Source organism: Bufo bufo, chromosome 3 (genome assembly GCF_905171765.1).
Source record: "Bufo bufo chromosome 3, aBufBuf1.1, whole genome shotgun sequence".
NCBI classification, from domain to species: domain Eukaryota; kingdom Metazoa; phylum Chordata; class Amphibia; order Anura; family Bufonidae; genus Bufo; species Bufo bufo.
In genome coordinates, this window is record NC_053391.1 from 646746696 (window position 1) to 646767447 (window position 20752).

Sequence of the window (20752 nt, forward strand, 5' to 3'; positions counted from 1 at the left end):
GAAGACCTTCGGAAAATAATTAAGCTCAAGACCGTAAGAGTACAGTGAGGCGCATGAAAGTACCGAGGGGCAAGCCAACAGCTGTAAATAAACCTCAGAACAGAGTGAACTGCCCCCTCGAAGTGCTCGTGTCCATAAAATTGTAATTACTATTAGGTTGTCCCTTGAGCACTCCACCCCCTCCTGAGATTCCATGAAACTGTAAATGGTGCTGCCAATCGCCCCAACAATGAGCAAACGCTCATTCATCGGGCGCTCATGTCTTTTATGCAGCACATAAAATCATCATTTGTGGGCTGCACATCATTCTGTGTAAATAGGAATCTGCTGCTGGCAAACAACGTATCTGTATGGGGATGAATGATCGTTGTAGCGATTGTTCATCCCCATACAGAGATCATTGCTGCCCATAAATGCCTCTTTACCTCCACTGAGAATCAGGCAATTGTCGGTAAAATTCAGTTCGTGCCAAATAATTGCCTGAGCATTGGCCCGTGTAAAAAGGGCCTTAAAAACCTGTTTGTTGATGCATATATGTATAGGGCAAACGAGAAAAAAAATATATGCACAGCATCTGAAAACTGTACTTTATTGAAAATTATTTGATAGCATGACAATTCTAAAAAACATTCTCAAATTACTCCATGCTCACCAAACATTTATTATTTGAAAAGAAGCTCCCCATTTCATGTATAGTGGCCGAATCGTCAGCAAGGATTATGTTCATATTCACCTTGAGCCGCAGGGAGTGCTAGGCTGGAGCTGCATACAGACGTAAAGGGTTTGTCAGGTTCGCCCTGCATGACCTGTGGTGTGCAATACATGGATGGCCTCCGAAATCAAAGGGGACAATGTAAGGCTTTATTGCCCCTGTGGTGGCACCAGGGTTCCAGCAATAAGATACCCTGTGATTAACTTATTTTTTTGAAGACCCTCGGTAAAGAAGTAATGCTCAAGACCGTAAGAGTCCACTGGAGTAGAGTGAGGCGCATTAAAGTACAAAACTGTAGTGTAACTAAAATAAAGGCACAGAGTGAACAAAGCCACACAACAGAAAGATGCTTCAGGATTCAAAAGGGGTTCTCTGAACCCGGGCACTACTTTTCATTTGGCCAGTGCAAGGGTTGAAAAAAAATACAACAAGATCTGTCAACAGTAGTTAGCCTGCTTGTTGATGGTTTCCAGGTAGCTTTGTTCCTACAAGGCCCATCTGAAAACATAAAAAGTAAGACCTAGAGCTTACAGAAAACGCTAGATATATTTTCTGACAGCCAATATTACTCAAAACGGTCAATGTCCTTCATTAACCATCATGAATTTTCACCAGTGGTGCCTAGTTTGATCAAAAATCCAGCTCCTGACGTGACTGAAATCCAAGTACTCGCGGTCATCCTGAAACAGGTCAATGTAGTTCTACTATAAACATCTTGTGCAGCCCGGTCCCCCTGGTTTTGATAAAATATCCCCATTCTAGCTTTCAATTTTCTTGGCTTCTCAACCCAAAATATCCAACACAACCATTTAAATCCCCCACCTAGAAATGGGGCCACCCAGGACCAGTGGCTGTATTTGGTATTGCAGCTTAGCTCCATTAAATACACAAGCCCCTCTACTGTGATCCCATACAACCACTTTAATCTCTGTTAACATGGATTATTTTTAGTATTAAAAATGTCGGGGAGGACAATACGATAGATGCATCGAGTATCTGTTCTCAGGACTGGCCAGCGGAGCTCATCTAGAACATGGCTGAGGTATGTTACACACTTCATTTCCTCGAGCGCTGCCAACTCCTATATGGAGGTGGCAAAGAAAAAGGTGTGGTGTGTCCTCATAGCGCCTCCCATAGGACGATCGAAGTAGCTCATGTATATGAAGAGGACAGTCTTGTCCTGACAAACAAACCCCCCCCCCTGGGACGTGCAGATAACAAAAATACACTAAGGCAAATTTCCAAAACACATTTTAACTGCTATCCTACAGCAGAAGATACCTCATTACATTGGATTAAGAACTAGAATATAAAAAAAAAACGCCAAGAGTCGCTTCGTATTTGGCCGGTTTCAAGAACTCTTGCTCATATCCACTGCTTGTCTGACGTCCGCCACCGCCTCGGGAACTTTCACAGTCATGCCATTCATGAACGGCTGGAGGCAGATTTGGCAGCCCAGTCTTGACCTACAGGGTGAGAAACATGAACTAATTATTCATGAGATTTACATATATAAAATTCGCTATACATACAGCTTAAAGGGGTTGTCCAGAGAAGAATACGAAAGAATAAAGCCTCACATCAGTGTTTTGGTCAGTAATTTCCATCAGTGATTGGGAGACAAAACCAGGATTGGAGCCTCCACAGACATGAGGTATAAGGGAAAGATCTGCTCCTGTTCTGTCTTTAGAGCCGCACCTGGTTTAGGCTAAAAATCACCGATGGAAATCACTGACGTGTGAAAGAGGCATAAGAGTTTTTCCTTCATTCATTATCACAAACTCGTCTCCTGCTGTAAAGCACCTGGCTACAGAAGGGGCCCTCCCCCAATGCCATCTGTACCAGGAGACTAGATACGCTCTTTGGTTGTGCCGGCTGGGCCCATACTGCAGTCCACAATGCACGTCCACTGAGCGCAGGGCCGCCGTATGCGGACGCAGGACCCATGCATGCACTACTTTTTTGCGGTGCGGAGACATGGACAGAAAACACACTCCGTAGTGCTTCCAATCTGTTCACACGGCTGGTTCCCATATATTGTGGACCACAATACGGGAACGGCCAAGGAATGAGCCCTAAGACCAAGAGTTTCAGCATCCAGAAAATCCTGGCAGCCGACAGGCCACTAGGGGCAGTATATCTCCAGTTTATTAGAGAATTCATTTCTAGCTTCAGGGTTTGTATAAGGATGATCCACACACAGTAGATTTGCTGCAGAACATTTCCACGACTGTCCCAATCATCTGAATGGGATGCGCTGGAATCCATGCACATGCTGCCGAAGCCACCTCATTCCAGGTGACTTTTCTATCGCAGAACTTTCTGCACCAAAACTGCCAAGTGCGATCAAATACCCAAATAGACTCCAACCATGATGCCTCCCTTCTGCTTGTAGCCCAAAGAAAATACATTACATTTCAGTGAGTCCATAGGCGAGATCCAGCATATCCATCTCCTCATCGGTCACTGGCTCCAGCTGTCGGAATATATGATCCTCGAAGATGAGATGACAAGTAGAACAGGCTAGTGTCCCCTCACAAGCACCTGGATGGAGACATGAAGTCGTGATAGTCAGCACTGCAACATGGGAATTACAGCATCAAAGGCTCCGCTCACTCCTGTGCTAGGGTTTCCCTCCTAAAACTTTATTTCCAAAGGTAGCACAATACGCTTCAACCAATACCCCATACAGGGGAAAAGCATCTCAACGAGGAGCCGTCACCTCTCCTGACAGGTCTGTTTTAGTAACGACTTGCATTGCCCGTGTAATAAGAATTCTGGAGCATCTTTTAATATAACTATGTTGTGCCATTCCTCCATTATTCCTACTAAAAGATTATAAATGAATTGCTGGCAGTTTGCAATAAAAGTCCATCAGGATGTCACCAGTTGGGGGGGGGAATGTCCCTGCGCAGTTTACTGATTAGACAGTGTCACACTGTGCAGGGACATGCCCCAAACTGGTAACACCTTTATTTTAGGCTGCTGGCAAGTCATTCATAAAACTTCTAGGAGGAATAATCGAGGAATGGCACAACATAGATAAGACTGAGGACTAGTATATATAAAACCAGTAAAAGTATAATGCGTTTACATATCTGAGCATCCCTAAATACACAAAATCATAAAACAAGAGTCTTTATAGGAAACAAAGGAAGAGGTTTTTACGTTCAGGGCACGTGTTGTAGGCCTGGGGTATACATGTGATCTATCCACGGGTGTACAGTGAGCGGATACTGGGCGGGCCATAGAATCGGATTGGAAGGTTGAGATTTTTTCCATATACCATCATTCCATTGATTCTCTCCAAAGTAAAAAAAAAAACATTTCTAGCTGGCTGCCATGTAAAGGTGTTGGGCAGACCTGCTTGCTGGCAATGGGTGCTGGCTCCTTTATTTCTCGGTTGGCTCACTCGGTTCGCCTGTTTTTAAACGTCCTGTTTGATGGCGCTGCAGCCAAATCGTTGGCCGCGGCAGTGACGCGAGGAAATCAGGTCACAGCTGCAGCCAACAATTGGCTGCAGCAGCACCAAACTGGATGTTCACAGCGGGGCAGGCAAGTGAGGTAGCAAAGGACGGACAACGAAGGAGCCGGGACAGAGCTCCGGGAAGCAGGTAAAGGATGCTTCCCGTTGCAGGCCTGCCCAGGAAGTGGCCAACCAACACTTAACTATAGTAAAGCTTTAGACCAGGATGTAGACATTAGATGGCATGTCCAGCAGATATGGACAGGAGACCCTGTCTCCTGGAAACACAGTGGGGAAGACATCTGATAGATCCTATGGATTCTCAGCACAAGTTGCAATGGAAGGAAAATGTTATGTCTGCCTTTAGATATGGCAGCACAGCCATGGAGAGAAAAACAGATCCCAGGACTGTGTCCCTATCCGAGCATAAACCTCCAATTTCTGTCCTGGGGAGGGGGCATTAAAAAGGAGTAGAAGGTGGATATATATACCCCATCGCTGCAATGAGCAGCTCCGACGTACGGTTTGGGATCTCTGTCACTTAGGGGGGGAGGGGGGCGAATGAGTGAACAAAAATGGAAAATTTGCAGCAAACTATTTCTTCGCAGTTGAGATTGTAGGTTTCCTGGAATTTCTCATATTGCAATAGTTTGGAGAAAGACGTAAAATGGCCTTGTGCGATTAGGTATTGCCAAGATAAAGAGGCAAAGGTCAAGGCCCGGCGGGGCGGCAGGGTTTTTCTTGTATTTGATGCTGCTCCACAAAATGAGGGACTGACGGCTACAGGTTTGTTAGGAGAGGGGTTCTTCCACATACGAGCAGCACGTGAGCGAGGTGAGGAAACAAACATTTTTAGGTGGAATTACACTTTTAAAGAAAAAAATAAATAAATATATATATATATTTTTTTTTTTTTTAAATAGTACACAAATCATGAACTGGTTGCTAAATGAGGCCTCATTCAGGTATTCAACCAATTATAAACATAGGAGACCAAGCCCTTTCTTCGGAAAGAGCACAGTGCAAAGCGTCCAGGGGGGAAAAGGTGGTATTCTCTACAGTACATGCCTAATCCTACTCTGCCAAAAAGAAACAAACAATTTGCGGAAATCTATAGAGTTTCCGGAGGGAAGGCGAATAGTTATCTCTAAGGCTACTTTCACATTTAGTGCGAATCCATCATGGATCTGCACAGACTGATCCATTCAGATAATACAAACTCCTGCATCCGTTTGTATTATCTTTAACATAGCCAAGACGGATCTGTCTTGAACACCATTGAAAGTCAATGGAGGACGGATCCGTTTTCTATTGTGCCAGATTGTGATCTGTTTGGCTCAGTTTCGTCAGTTGGGACACCAAAACGCTGCAAGCAGCGTTGTGGTGTCCGCCTCCAAAGTGAAATGGTGACTGGTCGGAGGCAAACTGATGCATTCTGAGCAGATCCTTTTCCATTCAGAATGCATGAACGGATCTCACATACAGAAAGCCAAAACGCGAGTGTGAAAGTAGCCTTAGTTGTGAAGTGGTAAGCAATATTCCTCCCCCTCCATAGAAAATCATGAAGACATGTCAGATTGTGAAGTCCACCAAGAGAAGGAAAGGCTGTTCATACTAGGTGGGAAAGCTGATTATGCAAGCCTCGACTGCAATTTAAGCTTAAACCTAACCGTTCTCCACAATTAAATGGAATAAAATGAAAGCGGAGATTGATTTAGATGGGTTGACTGAGCGACCGATTGTCGAGAAGGAAGCGTTTCTTCCCAACAGTCGGCTGCTCGTTCAGTGAAGGAGACCATGTATCTAAATGCAGTGATCTCCTTCACTGTACGAGGACGGGGGAATCGCTATAGCGATCCCTCATCCTCATACAGGATCATGGCTGTTTAAACCACATGATCTGCTGCTCAGAAGCCTCGATTGATGGTGCCTGCATGAACAACAGGATCACCCAATGAACGAGCGTTTCATACGTTCATCGGGTGATCGGCAGCACATTTAGGCCAGATGATCGGGAAGGACTGTTCGCAGGAATGGTCATTCCCGATAATCTGGATGATTATGGATGTGTCTAAATGCACCTTTAGACTTCATCTCAGCAGGAATAAGCTTTGTGGACCAGAAGAGCACTACCAGTGAGACGGGAGCCAAAAAGGTCAGACTCCAGCTTGACCCAACTGGGCGCCATAATAGTGAAATGAAATAAAAGTGGCGTTAATAGTGCAGCCCTACGGTATTTAATGAAATCGATGGAGAAACATTATAGAAAGTTTAATCCTAGGGCGTTTATTTGCAAGTATAAATCAAGAAGTTTCCTGGTGTAACCCAAGAAGCTCTTTTATAGGGACAGGCATAGGGAAACAGATATAGCAGGGACATCATTTTAATGGCATGTATTCTGCCAATCCAGGACAACACAGGGGAATACCATTTGGTCAAGTCAGTCTTAAAACCCTTGCAGACGAGCGTGTCCGGATGCATTCAGTGAAAAATGTGCCATAGCCATGTTATAAGGGAAAATAATAAAATATTCAGAACACCTAACCCAAACCCGAACTTCTGTGAAGAACACCTAACCCGCAATACAAGTCAATGGGGACGGATCCGTTTTCTCTGACACAATAGAAAACTGATCCGTCCCCCATTGTCTTTCAATGGAGTTGATGACGGATCCGTCGTGGCAATGTTAAAGATAATACACCCGAATCCATTCATAACGGATGCAGGCAGTTGGATTATCAGTGACAGAAGCGATTTTGCTGAGCCCTGCCGGATCCAGCAAAAATGCTAGTGTGAAAGTAGCCTAAATACCACTACCCGTTATCGTGCCATACTGGTGTCACCACCAGTTCTGTGAGAAGGCCTGGCAGACGTTCTTCTCTACCTCTTGCATGACGTTCTTGGTTTTGGTTTCACTTTGTCATCTCCTTTCCTTCTCCCAGGTGTCACCTATTTAGACTAATTGTCTCCCTTTATATTCCCTCCCATACTGCCTCACTTTGCGGTTTATACTACTTCCTGGATGAGGTGTTCACTGCTGGAGGCAGCTGCTGTTTCCTCAGATAAGTCTTTCCTTTATTTGGGTTTCCTTGCTGGCTTGATTCTAGGTGACCCTGACTCAGTCCGTATTAAGTGCAGGGAGCCGGTGGTCGTGTCCCCTCACTATTATAGGGTTTTCAGGTGTCGCACAGTATTAGGTACGTGGGCATGCAATCGTCTATAATCCGTGACAACTGGCCACCATAAAATACAGGGAATGCATGTTCCACATGCATGCTGGGTCCACTCTATTAGAAAACAATAGATAAGAAAGTGTGTGAGCTGATGAGAGCATCATCTCAATTCTGGAATAGTGGTGAGGTGAACTAGAAGAAAACGTGTATTCTCTTTGTGAACCATTATGCTCTCTCCAGGTCTTAGCAAATTGCAAAAGTTGCATAGTCTCAGAGATGAGCCAATTTTGAACATCAGAACGCTGGGCAGATGAGGGCTGAGATTTGTCCTAGGTTACGTTCATCACAAAATTGAAATCCCCACACCACAGACAGCAGATACTGGTATTCTAGGGGAGGGGGGTTCAATAATGGAGGCCAGGTTATTTAAAAAAAAAGGGGCGTAAGAATTGACCACACATAAACGGGCATCATGGTAAGTATCCAATAGTATGAAGTAACGCCCTTCAGTGTCCCTAAAACCCCTGATTTGAAAAGAGCGGTGAATAAGGGTAGCGACTCCTCTAGTCTTGGTGTCATAGGAAGCCATGTAAAAAAGGAGGGATATTGCTGATGGAAATATTTAGGAAATGATGGGGGGGGGGGGGGGGGGGAATCCTGTAAATTATGTATGGGGATTGTTTAATGTAATCAATAAAGGTTTTTTATGTTTAGAAAGGGACCTGAAACCCCGTACATGATGCATTATACAACACATGTTGAAAGTGTGGGTAAGTACTAAGAGAGGGCAAATAACAGTATAGATAGAATGACAGCAGTGCCTCAACTCCCCCCTTCCCCAAATCAATCCCCTCCAGTCAACCCCCAGAGCATAGATAATTATAAAGTCATTGCCAATGCCAACCTTAGATATCATTGGCATCTCACTGTGGACCAAGGTAAAAAAACAATACAATAAAAGGAATAAGAATAACTAAAGAACCCAAAGAGGAACTCACATAATCTCCCATCATCTGGGGGGGGGGGGGGTCCAGGTGAAGCAGGAGACAGAGGTCTGGGCCTCGATGTAGAGATCCATGTCCTTGACAGAGGAGGGGTCTGTGGTGGTAAGGGCTGCGGAGGTGCCATAGGAATTCCTGCTTTAGCAAGAGCCTCTTGCCCTCTTCCACAGAGCGAACAGAGTCAGGACGAGAATGGACTTAGAGTCCATAGAATAGCAAGAACAGGAACTCCCATCAATATTTCATCTGGGCCTGTTGTGGTGCCATAGTGACTGGCATGATCGCTCTATGTTGTCCTAGCGCTGATGGAGCCAAGTTGGCAAACAAGCATATGGGGAAGGGGTGGGGTGTTCCCCAGGAGTGCTGGTTGGTTCCTTGCTTCACCTAAAATTTGCCCCCTTACATCTCTGGGGAAAACAGGCTTACAGGGTTTGGTTAGCGCCCTTTGGATCCTGTCCATGCAGAAAAGTGAAACACTATGTTGCGGGAGGAGGGCCTGAAAAAGACGTTGCCATATTGGATAAGAAGGTTGTCTCAGGAACCCCTCAGATGTGCAGGTTTGCCCTTCTTGAGCAATTTTCCAAGTATTTCAATTCCAGGGCCTCTAGCTTTAAGGCTTAGTGATCAATGTCCCTCTGATCCGCCGCAATGGCATCCACCATTCTTGCGGCCTTTGGTCATCTGAGGTTGGGAGACTTGTGGTGGTGAAGCTGCGGCCAGCGAGGGCAGCGATATGTGCTCTGAGCCTTCATTGCTAGCCGGGAGGTGGGCTCCGCTATCTTTGAGGCCAGGAGAAGATGGATGTAATACAGATGTGTCATCGCTACCGCTCCCTTATTTCGCAATTCGTTACTAACTAAACGCGATTTTATCTCCTCCAGTCTATCAATACACACCAATGCCAGTAGATGGCGCTGTTGAGTTAAAGTTAATATCGCTATCCGGCTCCTGATACAGCCCGTAGTCATCCCGACACTATACAGGAGCCGGGCGATGGCACCTCAACATTAAATCATAAAAATATAAAAAATGGTCCTGTACCCCACTGCACCCGACTGTACTGTCCTGTGCCCCACTGCACCCGACTGAACTGTCCTGTGCCCCTGTCCTGTAAAAAATATGTACAGTACATATAAGAATATGTTAAAATTACACAGGCAGTAATATAACCCAGCTATAGCGCTTATTAATATCATACTGGTGCAATCCAAACCAAAGTATGATATTAAGCCATCTATCAATTTATCGATCTAAAAGTAAAACTTTTTGGTGTGCACACCTTCTGCTGGTCTTGCATCTAAGTTTATTTAACAAATAGCACTGTGAGATAACATACTCCTAATGATTAAAAATTTTAAAATAAAAAAATAAGCATAGAAAGATAGCCTAATCGCCTAATTAAATAAAAAAAATACATACAGTACAAATATATATTACTGTATATGGTGTTAAGTCAATGGGGACGGATCCGTTTACATTGAGACAATATTGGTGCAATTGTAAACGGATCCGTCCCCCATTGACTTTCAATGTAAAGTCAGGAGTCCCTATTAATATACCATCGGATCTGAGTTTTCTCCAATCAGATGGTATATTTTAACTAGAAGCGTCCCCATCACCATGGGAACGCCTCTATGTTAGAATATACCATCGGATTTGAGTTAGATCGTGAAAACTCAGATCCGACAGTATATTCTAACACAGAGGCGTTCCCATAGTGATGGGGACGCTTCAAGTTAAGGGGGTAATTGTGCGGATCTCAGCCCCCTGATCGGGTGCTGCCAAGCAGTGCGGCCCCCCCCTCCCCCCAGTATTAAAAGCATTGGTGGCAGTGGCCACAGGCTAACAACCCCCCCCCCCCCCCATCATTGGTGGCAGCAGAGCAGCATTTCCTATCGGAGTCCCACATGCGCTGTCTGTGGCCGGCGCTACTCCTACTGGTAAGTGACAGGTCTGTGCGGCGCATCGCACAGACCTGTCACTTACCAGTAGGAGGAGCGCCGGCCACAGACAGCGCATGTAAGTATAAGCTAAGTAACCATGGCAGCCAGGACTGCAGTAGCATCCTGGCTGCCATGGTAACCGATCGGAGCCCCAGCGATTAAACTGGGACTCCGATCGGAAATGCTGCTCCGCTGCCACCAATGATGGGGGGGGCGGGGTTGTTAGCCTGTGGCCACTGCCATCAATGCTTTTAATACTGGGGAGGGAGAGAGGGCCGCACTGGCCACCAATGCTTTTAATACTGGGGGCAGTTATGTACACAGTTCTTAGTATATTCTAACTTGAGCTGGAGGGGTTAAAAATAAATAAAAAAATAATAAACTACTGTACAATGGACTAACTGTACATTCATATATCGATCACAATTATGATTCAGTACATCGAGAATTAGACTATATATTTGCATATGCAGCTCTATAATATATCTGCATACACCGCTCCATTATGTCTTTAGATCTGTGATAAAAGTGGATTAGATTTGGATAACACCTGGTGATACATTGTACCGGATTTTTTGCGGTCTACTGCATACAGATATATACAGTGATAGAGCGGTGTGTACAGATATATAATGAAGTGTTGTATACAGATATGTAATGGAGCAGTGTACAGTATACAGATATATAATGTAGTGGATACAGAGTGTATTTATTAGTAATGTTCCTATAGTGGCTGAATGTTAATACAGTATCGAAAAACAACATGTACAGTATGGATACATTTGTATTTAGCAAAGCCTTTTGATCATTTCCTCCTTGACGGCAGCCCCCCCCCCCCCCCCTTCTGCCAGGACAATTCCCACACCTATTCTTGCTATTCTTAATGTTGGATCTCTTTCTCCACAATTGTGCAATGGAAACCTAATATGAATTGTGATGTTAACACTGACACCATTAAAACAAATAATATTGTTACATGAAAAACAAAAATAAATAAATCAATACAGCTGCAGCGCTGGGTAAGTTTTAAAATACACCAAAAGTTTACAGGCAAAAATAGACCAATATATACAGCGTTGCTGCTATATTGATTTATTATATATAAATATATTTTATATATTTATATTATATATAAATTTACATATAGTATAATTAGTATTGTATAATTATTTTTTAATACAGAGTTATCTTTCTATCTATATATGTCCATTATACTGTACAATACACTATATCTAAATCACCATACCTCATATGGATCATGGAATAAATAATTATACAATATTTACACTAATTATACTATATGTAAATTTATATATAATATAAATACTGTATTCAGCCACTATAGGAACATAGCTAATAAATACACTCTGTATCCACTACTTCAGAGAAAAACAAATAATAAATAAAATTAAATATGGAAAACTGCATCAAGATACAAAACAATATACACTTAACCACTACAGGACCGCCGTACGCAGGATTGCGTCCTGGCGGCAGCCCTGTTATTCCTCCTGGACGCGCCCTCTCGCGAGAGGAGAGATTTCCTGTGAACGCACGCACACAGGCGCGCGCGTTCACAGGAACCGAAGGTAAACGAGTGGATCTTCAGCCTGCCAGCGGCGATCGTTCGCTGGCAGGCTGTAGATGCGATTTTTTTAACCTCTGAAGGGTATATTAGACGCTGTTTTGATAAAGGTGTCCAATATACCTGCTACCTGGTCCTCTGGTGGTCCCTTTTGCTTGGATTGACCACCAGAGGACACAGGCAGCTCTGTAAAGTAGCACCAAACACCACCACACTACACCCCCCCCCCCCCCGTCACTTATTAACCCCTGATCACCCCATATAGACTCCCTGGTCACCCCCTGTCATTGATCACCCCCCTGTAAGGCTCCATTCAGACGTCCGTATGTGTTTTGCGGATCCGCACATCCATGGATCCACAAAACACATACAGATGTCCAAATGGAGCCTTACAGGGGGGTGATCACCCCATATAGACTCCCTGATCACCCCCCCCCCCCCCCCGTCATTGATCACCCCCCTGTAAGGCTCCAATCAGACGTCCGTATGTGTTTTGCGGATCCGCAAAACACATACGGACGTCTGAATGGAGCCTTACAGGGGGGTGATCACCCCATATAGACTCCCTGATCACCCCCCTGTCATTGATCACCCCCCTGGAAGGCTCCATTCAGACATCTGTATGTGTTTTGCGGATCCGCGGATCCGCAAAACACGGACACCGCAAAACGGACACCGGCAATGTACTTTCTGCATTTTGCGGATCCGCACATTGCCAGAACTATATAGAAAATGCCTTTTCTTGTCCGGACAAGAATAGGACATGTTCTATAGGCTCTACAAAAAACGCAGTGTTCGCCCGATCAGGCCTGATCTTGTGCGCACACTTGCGTTCAGTCCGCCCCACCGCAGTGGCAGAATTTTTTTTTTTTATGATCACTGCAAAACAGCGTAAAATCGCAGCGGCGCTATAAAAAGATCACTTTTGAGGGGCATGGCGAGTTCATAGAAGATTTTTATTTTTTTGTCAAAAGTTTTTTTTTCTTCTTACAGTCTCATATTCCACTAACTTGTGACAAAAAATAAAATCTCACATGAACTCACCATACCCCTCACGGAATCCAAATGCGTAAACATTTTTAGACATTTATATTCCAGACTTCTTCTCACGCTTTAGGGCCCCTAAAATGCCAGGGCAGTATAAATACCCCACATGTGACCCCATTTTGGAAAGTAGACACCCCAAGGTATTCACTGAGGGGCATATTGAGTCCGTGGGAGATTTTATTTTTTGTCACAAGTTAGCGGAAAGGGAGACTTTATGAGAAAAAAAAATAAAATAAAAAAAATCAATTTCCGCTAACTTGTGCACAAAAAAAAAATTATCTTCTATGAACTCGCCATGCCCCTCACGGAATACCTTGGGGTGTCTTCTTTCCAAAATGGGGTCACATGTGGGGTATTTATACTGCCCTGGCATTTTAGGGGCCCTAAAGCGTGAGAAGAAGTCTGGAATCCAAATGTCTAAAAATGCCATCCTAAACTGAATTTGGATCCCTTTGCGCACCTAGGCTGCAAAAAAAGTGTCACACATGTGGTATCGCCGTACTCAGGAGAAGTAGGGCTATGTGTTTTGGGGTGTCTTTTTACATATACCTATGCTGGGTGAGAGAAATATCTGTCAAATGACAACTTTGTATAAAAAAAAAAATGGGAAAAGTTGACTTTTAGAGAGATATTTCTCTCACCCAGCATGGGTATATGTAAAAATTACACCCCAAAACACATTGCCCTACTTCTTCTGACTATGGCGATACCACATGTGTGACACTTTTGCAGTTTAGGTGGGCAAAGGGGCCCAAATTCTAAAGAGCACCTTTAAGATTTCACAGGGCATTTTGAACACATTTGGATTTCAAACTACTCACGCATTAGGGCCCCTAAAATGCCAGGGCAGTATAACTACCCCACAAGTGACCCCATTTTGGAAAGAAGACACCCCAAGGTATTTCGTAATGGGCATAGTGAGTTCATAGAACTTTTTATTTTTTGTCACAAGTTAGCGGAAAATTATATATATATTATATATAATTTTCCGCTAACTTGTGACAAAAAATAAAAAGTTCTATGAACTCACTATGCCCATCAGCGAATACCTTAGGGTGTCTAGTTTCCGAAATGGGGTCATTTGTGGGGTTTTTCTACTGTCTGGGCATTGTAGAACCTCAGGAAACATGACAGGTGCTCAGAAAGTCTGAGCTGCTTCAAAATGCGGAAATTCACATTTTTGTACCATAGTTTGTAAACACTATAACTTTTACCCAAACCAATAAATATACACTTATTGCATTTTCTTTTATATCAAAGACATGTAGAACAATAAGAAAAATAAATGTAACGCACAAGAGTAACTACAGTTAGCTACTGAGGAAGGGGTAATGTGATACCCCGAAACGTGTCTAGCTTAGACAGGACCCCAGAAACTTGGACCACTTGGGAATCTGGAGAATCTACTGGATATCTGTTAAGAAGGAATCGTCTGTCACACGAATGGCTTACTTAGAATACAACCTGTAAGGCCTGAGTCCATGTGGAAGGCCTGAACACATGTGCCAAACAATTGCCAGTGTGCAAATCTATTGACGAACTATCGGTCTACAGCTAGCGGGGTTAAAAATTAATAAAAAAATAATTTAACTCACCTTAATCCACTAGTTCGCGCAGCCAGTCTTCTCTTCTGTCTTCTTCTTCTTTGCTGTGTGCAGGAAAAGGAACTGTGGTGACGTCACTCCGGTCACATGATCCATCACCATGGTAAAAGATCATGTGACGAGCGTAGTGACGTCACCACAGGTCCTTTTCCTGTACACAGCACAGAAGAAGACAGAAGAGAAGACGGGCTGCGCGAACAAGTGGATTAAGGCGAGTTAAATTATTTTTTATTAATTTTTAACCCCTCCAGCCCTATTTTTAACCCCGCTAGCTGTTCACCAGAGTCAGGCACAGGCAGTGTAGTCAGCAAAATTGAGGTTAATACTGCAATGTACACCATTAGTCGATCCTTTTGTATGTACTTGCAACCTTAATGAAGGGCGGCATTAGCATATGAATCGCGATATGCATCTAAATACCTTCAGTGTTTAGGGGATAAGAAAGTTATTAGAGAATGTCCCAATTTCAAGTAATAAGATAGTTTGCTTCAAGTATGTCAGATACACAATCAATATTATTGCATTCATCTGTTTTTTTATCCTTTAAGTGTATATTGTTTTGTATCTTGATGCAGTTTTCCATATTTATTTTTATTTATTATTATTTGTTTTTCTCTGAAGTAGTGGATACAGAGTGTATTTATTAGCCATGTTCCTATAGTGGCTGAATGTTAATACAGTATTTATATTATATATAAATTTACATATAGTATAATTAGTGTAATATTGTATAATTATTTATTCCATGATCCATATAAAGTATGGTGATTTAGATAGTGTATTGTACAGTATAATGGACATATATAGATAGATAGAAAGATAGATAACCTCTGTATTAAAAAATAATTAATTATACATTACACTAATTATACTATATGTAAATTTATACACTGCGTGCAGAATTATTAGGCAAATGAGTATTTTGACCACATCATCCTCTTTATGCATGTTGTCTTACTCCAAGCTGTATAGGCTCGAAAGCCTACTACCAATTAAGCATATTAGGTGATGTGCATCTCTGTAATGAGAAGGGGTGTGGTCTAATGACATCAACACCCTATATCAGGTGTGCATAATTATTAGGCAACTTCCTTTCCTTTGGCAAAATGGGTCAAAAGAAGGACTTGACAGGCTCAGAAAAGTCAAAAATAGTGAGATATCTTGCAGAGGGATGCAGCACTCTTAAAATTGCAAAGCTTCTGAAGCGTGATCATCGAACAATCAAGCGTTTCATTCAAAATAGTCAACAGGGTGGCAAGAAGCGTGTGGAAAAACCAAGGCGCAAAATAACTGCCCATGAACTGAGAAAAGTCAAGCGTGCAGCTGCCAAGATGCCACTTGCCACCAGTTTGGCCATATTTCAGAGCTGCAACATCACTGGAGTGCCCAAAAGCACAAGGTGTGCAATACTCAGAGACATGGCCAAGGTAAGAAAGGCTGAAAGACGACCACCACTGAACAAGACACACAAGCTGAAACGTCAAGACTGGGCCAAGAAATATCTCAAGACTGATTTTTCTAAGGTTTTATGGACTGATGAAATGAGAGTGAGTCTTGATGGGCCAGATGGATGGGCCCGTGGCTGGATTGGTAAAGGGCAGAGAGCTCCAGTCCGACTCAGACGCCAGCAAGGTGAAGGTGGAGTACTGGTTTGGGCTGGTATCATCAAAGATGAGCTTGTGGGGCCTTTTTGGGTTGAGGATGGAGTCAAGCTCAACTGACGTTCTGATATTTGTATTACATGCTTTTTGTCTACCAACTCTTGTGAGTATAATAAAACCTTTTAACAAAAGATTGCAAAGGGTGCTTCACTATTCTGCCTATCCCATTTGAACCCTTAGAAGAGGAGATCTGTGGAGGATTGGATCCTTTGGGTGCTGGGAAAAGGGGCTCACCCTATGCCATCCACTTTTATCAGGAGACACGGTCCAGAGCAGCGCGGTTCCAAAACCCTTCATATTGTATCTATCAGTGTGCACGACCTACCATACTACTCCGGGACCAGCAGCAGCGCAAGTAATTGTCCGTGTTGGGACACAGGACTGACTTTTCTTCTTTTTTGCAACTCCCAGTCCTACTGCCAGTTTCTGGAAGACACCTTCTTCAAGCAGTGGTACAGGAAGAAGTCTGCATTCTTCAAGAAAAACATGATTTTCATGCAGGACAATGCTCCATCACACGCGTCCAAGTACTCCACAGCGTGGCTGGCAAGAAAGGGTATAAAAGAAGAAAATCTAATGACATGGCCTCCTTGTTCACCTGATCTGAACCCCATTGAAAACCTGTGGTCCATCATCAAATGTGAGATTTACAAGGAGGGAAAACAGTACACCTCTCTGAACAGTGTCTGGGAGGCTGTGGTTGCTGCTGCACGCAATGTTGATGGTGAACAGATCAAAACACTGACAGAATCCATGGATGGCAGGCTTTTGAGTGTCCTTGCAAAGAAAGGTGGCTATATTGGTCACTGATTTGTTTTTGTATGTCAGAAATGTATATTTGTGAATGTTGAGATGTTATATTGGTTTCACTGGTAAAAATAAATAATTGAAATGGGTATATATTTGTTTTTTGTTAAGTTGCCTAATAATTATGCACAGTAATAGTCACCTGCACACACAGATATCCCCCTAAAATAGCTAAAACTAAAAACAAACTAAAAACTACTTCCAAAAATATTCAGCTTTGATATTAATGAGTTTTTTGGGTTCATTGAGAACATGGTTGTTGTTCAATAATAAAATTAATCCTCAAAAATACAACTTGCCTAATAACTCTGCACTCCCTGTATATATAATCTAAATATATAAAATATATTTATATATAATAAATCAATATAGCAGCAACGCTGTATATATTGGTCTATTTTTGCCTGTAAACTTTTGCTGTATTTTAAAACTTACCCAGCGCTGCAGCTGTATTGATTTATTTATTTTTGTTTTTCATGTAACAATATTATTTGTTTTAATGGTGTCAGTGTTAACATCATAATTCATATTTGTATAAAAAAAAAAATGGGAAAAGTTGTCTTTTGCCAAGATATTTCTCTCACCCAGCATGGGTATATGTAAAATGACACCCCAAAACACATTCCCCAACTTCTCCTGAATACGGAGATACCAGATGTGTGACACTTTTTTGCAGCCTAGGTGGGCAAAGGTGCCCAAATTCCAAAGAGCACCTTTCGGATAAATCATTGCCGGGATTTTTTTTTTTTTATATATACAAAGTGTTTGCCAAAGTATATGAACACCGCCACCTCCTCAGCTCATATGCCTCGGCAAACATATCTTTTACTGCAGAGGAGAAATCTCGTCTTGCAGCGCCGCATACACCGACTTGCGTGTAATCTGACAGCAGCGCAATGCTTCTGTCAGAATGCACATCAGTGCTGCAGCTAGTCGATCGGTTGGTCCACCTGGAAGGTAAAAAAAACAAAACAAAAAAGAAAAAACCAGGCCGCAACGCAATAAATTTATTAACTTTTGAACAGAACATATTAAACTTTTTTTTACTTTTTTAACTGAACGTTAACTTTTTTACTTACCGGTATTTTTTTTTTGTTTAGTTTTTTTTACCTTTATAGAACAAACCTCTCCTTCCCCATGGGACAATGTGCAAAGCGCAAATCGCCCAAAGATGTGGCGAAGTACGTTATGCACTTTATCCCAGGTGAAAGGAGAGGTTTGCAGCAGCTGTGAGTAAAAGGGTCCTAATAGCCCTGTGTGCCTGTCCTGTGAGATGCAATCCCTATGCTAGGTGTACCTGTGTGTGGCACTTCCGGAAACACTCACCAAAGCATAGGGCAGGGTGGTCAGGACAGTCAGGACAGAAATAGCGGGTGTCACGCCTTATTCCACTCCTGCTACAGACACGACATCTTTTTCGGGGTGACGGTTGGGTTGAGGTACCAGGAACGACACTGGGGAAATGTCGCTCGTGTAGACGGCTAACTACACTGGTGGATGGGGCCACGGAACCTCCTGGATACAGGAGGTTCTCGATGATCTCTTCCTGGAATTTGAGAAAGGATCCTGTTCTCCCAGCATTACTGTAGAGAACAAAACTATTATACAGCGCCAATTGAATTAAATATACAGACACCTTCTTATACCAGCGTCTGGTTCTGCGGGAAACTAAATACGGAGACAACATCTGGTCATTGAAGTCCACCCCTCCCATGAGCGCATTATAGTCGTGGACACAGAGGGGCTTTTCAATTACACGGGTTGCTCGCTCAATTTGGATTGTCGTGTCTGCGTGAATGGAGGAGAGCATGTAAACGTCACGCTTGTCTCTCCATTTCACCGCGAGCAGTTCTTCGTTACACAAGGCAGCCCTCTCCCCCCTTGCAAGACGGGTGGTAACGAGCCGTTGGGGGAAGCCCACGCGACTAGTTCGCGCGGTGCCACAGGCGCAAATCCTTTCTAGAAACAAATGCCTAAAGAGGGCCACACTTGTGTAAAAATTGTCCACATAAAGATGGTACCCCTTGCCGAATAAGGGTGACACCAAGTCCCAGACTGTCTTCCCACTGCTCCCCAGGTAGTCAGGGCAACCGACCGGCTCCAGGGTCTGATCTTTTCCCTCATAGATCCGAAATTTGTGGGTATAGCCTGTGGCCCTTTCACAGAGCTTATACAATTTGACCCCATACCGGGCACGCTTGCTTGGGATGTATTGTTTGAAGCCAAGGCGCCCGGTAAAATGTATTAGGGACTCGTCTACGCAGATGTTTTGCTCTGGGTATACAAATCTGCAAATTTCTGGTTGAAATGGTCTATGAGGGGCCGAATTTTGTGGAGCCGGTCAAAAGCTGGGTGGCCTCTGGGACGGGAGGTGGTGTTGTCGCTAAAATGCAGGAAACGGAGGATGGCCTCAAATCGTGCCCTGGACATAGCAGCAGAGAACATGGGCATGTGATGAATTGGGTTCGTGGACCAATATGACCGCAATTCATGCTTTTTAGTTAGACCCATGTTGAGGAGAAGGCCCAAAAAAATTTTAAGTTCGGAAACTTGGACTGGTTTCCACCGGAAAGGCTGGGCATAAAGCTTCCCGGGTTGGCGGATATAAATTGTGTGGCATACCGGTTTGTCTCTGCCACGACTAAGTCCAAGAGCTCCGCAGTCAAGAACAGCTCAAAAAATCCCAGGGCCGAACCGATTTGAGCCGTCTCAACCCGAACTCCAGACTGGGCGGTGAAAGGGGGAACTAATGGTGCGGCTGAAGTTGGTGACTGCCAATCAGGGTTTGCCAGCACCTCAGGGATTCTAGGGGCTCTACGGGCCTGTCTGTGCGGTGGCTGCGACGGGGTAACTACTGCACGTGCCACCGTACCAGCTTCAACTGCCCTTCTGGTGCTCGCCACGTCACCATGTTGTACGGCAGTGCTGGTACTAGATCCAGGGAGGGCTGCGCTGCTGGTGTATGCCTCACCACGAGATCCGGCAGCGACAGCCCCACTCTGCTGCTCTTGAAGCGGATCCTGCATAACCTGTGGTCTAGCGACACGGGGCCGGGTACGCCTGGTGCTGCCAGGGACCTCCACCTCCTCGTCCGAACTTTGGGTCAGAGAGCCACTGCTTTCCACAGGTTCATATTCTGACCCGCTAGATTCGTCAGATGAGGGTTCCCACTCCTCATCCGACTGGGTCAGAATCCTGTAGGCCTCTTCAGAAGAATACCCCCTGTTTGACATTTTGGACTACTAAATTTAGGGGTATTCCCTGAGACTACCCAAGAAAAAAAGCAAGCCTGTCTTACAAAGGGGAGGCTAGCGAAGTACCGGAGGCCGCTGCGGTTGATAAAAAATATCAAAACTGATTTTTTTATCGCCGCAGTGCGTGTAAAATGAATGTGCAGTGATCAAAAAAATATATATTTTTTGTCACTGCGGTGGGGCGGGCGTGGGTGAACGCACGTGTGGGCGACCGATCAGGCCTGATCGGGCAAACACTGCGTTTTGAGTGGAGGACGAGCTAAAGTGACACTAATACAATTATAGATCTGACTGTGATCAGTTTTGATCACTTACAGATACTATAAAAGTACAAATGCTGATTAGCGATACGCTAAACAGCGAATAAGTGACTGCGGTGCGGTGGGCTGGGCGCTAACTGACGCTAACTACCTAACCAAGGGGCCTAAACTATCCCTAAAACCTAACAGCCAATACTAGTGAAAAAAAAAAAAGTGACAGTTTACACTGATCACTTTTT

The 20752-nt window shown here is 43.9% G+C and overlaps 1 protein-coding gene across 1 annotated transcript in view; it reads right to left on the reverse strand.

The window, feature by feature from the left end:
* Positions 1–572: 572 nt before the first annotated feature.
* FDX1 (ferredoxin 1) overlaps positions 573–20752 on the reverse strand; it is a 34687-nt gene continuing 14507 nt past the window's right edge. Inside the window, exons 3-4 of the mRNA XM_040426249.1 lie at positions 3127–3256; positions 573–2178 (exon numbers count right to left, since the gene is read on the reverse strand). Of these exons, the coding sequence (XP_040282183.1) occupies positions 2064–2178; positions 3127–3256 (245 nt within the window). The 3' untranslated portion in view covers positions 573–2063. The remainder of the gene's footprint in view (positions 2179–3126; positions 3257–20752) is intronic.